Source organism: Apium graveolens, chromosome 1 (genome assembly GCF_009905375.1).
Source record: "Apium graveolens cultivar Ventura chromosome 1, ASM990537v1, whole genome shotgun sequence".
NCBI classification, from domain to species: domain Eukaryota; kingdom Viridiplantae; phylum Streptophyta; class Magnoliopsida; order Apiales; family Apiaceae; genus Apium; species Apium graveolens.
The window spans coordinates 21,011,881-21,016,096 of NC_133647.1; the positions used below are offsets into that span (position 1 = coordinate 21,011,881).

Genomic DNA, 4,216 nt, shown 5'->3' on the forward strand with positions numbered 1-4,216 from the left:
GGCCGATAGAGGTTTCTAGTTATCCCTCTCGCGAGAACGAGCCTGATCATGTGAGTTCAGTTAGTATGTTACGATAGTAGTCGGCGGCTGCTATGAGAGCCAAATTTGGATGTGTATTGACTCATGTTGTTAGTGTTGCAGTGTAATTATTGTTGTTACTTTTATTGTTGTATTTGTTGCTGATTTTGTTAAATTTATCTATTCAATATGGATGGACATGATGGGAATATTTAATTGTGGCAGCATTCTCTTGACACATAAAAATGTTGCTACCCGGGAGAAGTTTTTAAACTAAAACCATTTGTTGAGTTTCAGGAGAATGTCGCCAAAGAAAAATAACCCTTCCAATTCCTCTAATAGAGCGTCTGTTGGGGACCCAGTCATGGATGAGTTGCTAGATTTGCTCTGCCAACAGTTTAATAAGATGGCTCAGCAGTAAGAATAATTTCAGCAGCAACAACAACAATTTATGCAATAGAAGCAACAACAACAATAATTCATACAACAACAGAAACAACAAATTCAACAACAACAGCTGTAGCTTCAGCTTCGGCAACCACCTCAGCAAAGAGAGGTGAACCAAACTGTTAGTTTTAAATCCTTTCAGTCTGTGAAACCCTCAGATTTTAAGAGTGAAGTGGACCCTGTTGCTGCTAGAATTTGGCTAAAGGAGATGGAAAAAGCCTTTACCCTCACTCAAGTAAGTGATAATCTTAAATTGGACTATGCGAGTTACTTTCTGAAGAGTGAGGAAAATTATTGATGGGAGTCCACTCGTGCCTTGGAAGGAGAAGGTCCTGTTTCTTGGACCAGGTTTACAGAGTTATTTTTGGAAAAGTATTTTCCGGATTGTTTGCAAAATCAGTTGGAGGTTGAGTTTCTGGAATTGAAGCAGGGTAAAAAGAGTGCGGCAGAATATGAGGACGAGTTTACGGAATTGGCCCGATGGGTACCTGCGTATGTAAGTACTGAAGCTCTAAGAGCAAAGAGGTTCCAGCAGAGATTGAAGGCAGAAATCCGCAGTGGAGTTGTAGCCTTGCAACTCAAGAAATATACCTTAGTCGTCCAGGCCGCTCTAGTAATAGAGAGTGACCATAAGTTGGCCGCCAAGGAAAGGGGCGATAAAAAGAGAAAGTTTGAGGGTGTTACAAATAAGGCGGATCAAGGAGAATCCAGTCAGAAGTTTCCAAATCCATTCAGAAGGAATATAAATAGGAGGTTTAAGAGACAGACTTTTCTCTAGACTGGGTCTAGTGCCACTTCAGTTACTTCCACTCTAACTCTATTAGTGAAGTCAGCGGTGAAATATAAGTTGTGTGGCAAAAGACATAGTGGCCAGCGTAAAAGGAATGTTCAATGTTTCAAATATGATCATAAAGGTCATTATGCGTCGGAATACAAGTCAGAAAATCCAGGAGTTACTTCTTACAACTATGGGAAGGTTGGATATATTTCGAGAAATTATGGAACGGCTACTCAAGGTAATGTATCCCAAGGACCAGCATCCAGCACAACTAGAGCCAGAACTTTCAAGATGACCAAGAGGTCCAATGCTCAGGACTTAAATGTAGTTGCAAGTACGCACTTTCTCAACTCCGTACCTGTTAAAGTTTTATTTGATTCAGGAGCATCTAAGTCCTTTATATCAAAAGAATGTGTGAATAAAATGGATTTAATATTGGAAGACTTAGCTGAGCCCTTGACCATAGAAGTGGCCAATCAGGACAGAATTTCAGTGAGTCAGTTTTGTCTTAAGTGTCAATTCGAAATCCAAGGGCATTCTTTTTTGGCTGACTTAATACCCTTCGAGCTAGGAGAGTTTGATGTGATTTTAGAAATGGATTGATTGTCCCAATATAAGGCAAATATTGGCTGTAAGAAGAAGAAGATTATGATATATCTAGAGGAAAATATTAGGGTAATTATCAAGGGCGGAGGAAAGAAAAGAAATTTCTTTCAATACTGAAGGCAAAGAAACTGTTAAGACAAGGATGTGAGGCTTACCTAGCCCATATAGTAGATACCGAGAAAGAGGCACCTAATATGGACGAGATTCCAATAGTAAGAGAATTTCCGGACGTCATTCAAGATGAGTTTCCAGGATTACCACCAGATCGTGAGATCGAGTTTTTGATTGTTCTAGTTTTTGGAGCAGAACCAATTTCAAAGGTTTCATATCGAATGGCCCCAGTATAGACGAAGGAAATAGCTAAGCAGCTTTAGGAACTACTAGATAAGGGAGTGATTATGCCCAGTGTATCCCCATGGGGTGCCCCAGTGTTGTTTGTAAAGAAAAAGGATGGAAGCATGAGATTGTGTATTGATTATCGGGAGTTAAATAAGTTGACCATCAAGAATAATTATCCCCTACCAAGGATCGATGACTTGTTTGACCAGCTTAAGGGAGTGTGTTGTTTCTCGAAGATTGACTTGAGGTCCGGCTATCATCAGTTGAAGATTCAGCCAGAAGACATATCAAAGACTGCGTTCAAAACTAGATATGGACACTACGAGTTCCTAGTGATGCCATTTGGATTGACCAATGCACCAACAACTTTCATGGATTGAAAGAACAGGGTGTATAAGGAGTACTTGGATAAATTTGTTATTGTATTTATTGATGACATCCTCATCTACTCAAAGACTAACGAAGATCATGTTGAACACCTGAGGATTGCCCTGTAAATGGAGAGAGAAGCAGTTGTACGCTAAGTTTTCAAAGTACGAATTTTGGTTGGATGAATTCCAGTTTTTGGATCATGTTGTGGGTAATGATGGTATTAAGGTGGATCCTGTAAAGATTGAGGCTGTATCCAAGTGGGAACAACCAAAGACCCCGACGGAAGTTAAAAGTTTTCTTGGATTTGTAGGTTACTACCGGAGATTTGTAAAAGACTTTGCCAAGATTGCGACTCCGTTAACCAAGCTGACCAGAAAGAATGAAAATTTTGTTTGGATCGAGAAATGCAAAGAAATTTTTCAAGAGTTGAAGAAAAGATTAGTGACAGCTCCAGTGCTAGCATTGCCAGATGAAATGGGAAACTTTGTAATTTACAGTGACGATTCTGTAAAGGTTTTGGGTTATGTGTTGATGCAACATGATAAAGTTATTGCATATACATCCAGATAGCTAAAACCTTATGAACAGAAGTATCAAGTTCATGATTTGGAGTTGGCAGCAATAGTGTTCACATTGAAGTTGTGGAAACATTATTTGTACGGAGAAAAGTGCGAGATCTATACATACCATAAGATTTTAAAATATATATTCACCTAGAAGGATCTAAACATGAGACAATGTAGATGCCTGAAATTAATTAAGGATTATGATTGTTCCATTAATTACCACCCAGGCAAAGCCAATAAAGTGGCAGATGCCTTGAGTAGAAAGGAAATATTGAATGCGATTAGGATCGCTGATGAGTTAGCAAAGGAATTGGAAAAGTTAGAAATTGAAGTTCGTGTACTAGAAGGTAATAAGGAGCAATTGTGTGAGATTAACTTTTAGCCAGAATTGATGGACAAGATCAAGAAGTGTCAGGAAGGGATAATGGATCAAGGACTAGATAGTTTGACTGGAGAAGAACTTTGTACTCAAAAAGACAACAAAGGTATGTTCAGATTTTCCTCTAGAATATGGATCCCAAATGTGACTGAGCTGAAGAATGAGATTTTGCGAGATGCCTATAATTCTAGGTTTTCTATCCACCTTGGAAATACTAAAATGTACCAAGATTTTAAGCAGAACTTTTGGTGGCCAGGAATGAAAAATGAGATAGCGGATTGGGTTAGTAAATATCACACTTTCCAAATAGTAAAAGAAGAACATCAAAGGCCAAGTGGATTGCTAAAACTTTTAGAAATTCCCTAGTGGAAATGGGAAGAGATCACAATGGATTTTGTAGTAGGACTACCAAGGACAAAGTCGAACCATGATGCTATTTGGGTAATTGTTGATAGGTTGACGAAGTCTGTACATTTTCTTCCGATCAACGAAGATATTCTTTGGATAAGCTAGTCAAGCTATATTTAGATGAAATTGTGACCAGGCATGGAGTCCATGTTTCGACTGTATTTGATCGAGATCCAAGATTTAATTCAAGGTTTTGGACGAAATTCCAGGAATGTTTGGTAACTAAGTTAAATATGAGTACCGCATATCATCCCCAGACAGATGGTTAAAGTAAAAAGATGATTCAGACGATAAAAGATATGT

The 4,216-nt window shown here is 38.6% G+C and overlaps 1 protein-coding gene across 1 annotated transcript; it reads left to right on the plus strand.

The window, feature by feature from the left end:
- The first annotated feature begins 2,043 nt into the window (after window positions 1-2,043).
- On the plus strand, window positions 2,044-3,130 carry LOC141722033 (putative mitochondrial protein AtMg00860). The gene is made up of 2 exons (XM_074525023.1): window positions 2,044-2,169; window positions 2,750-3,130. Exons 1-2 carry the CDS (start codon window positions 2,044-2,046, stop codon window positions 3,128-3,130), a joined length of 507 nt encoding a protein of 168 aa, XP_074381124.1.
- The last annotated feature ends 1,086 nt before the right edge of the window (window positions 3,131-4,216 follow it).

Excerpts from the sequence above, each read along its gene's own strand:
- LOC141722033 (XM_074525023.1), top strand. The coding sequence starts at position 2,044 with ATGGACGAGATTCCAATAGTAAGAGAATTTCCGGACGTCATTCAAGAT. Across the intron at positions 2,170-2,749 it reads GAGCAGAACCAATTTCAAAG|TTTTTGGATCATGTTGTGGG; the intron begins GTTTCATATCGA and ends GATGAATTCCAG.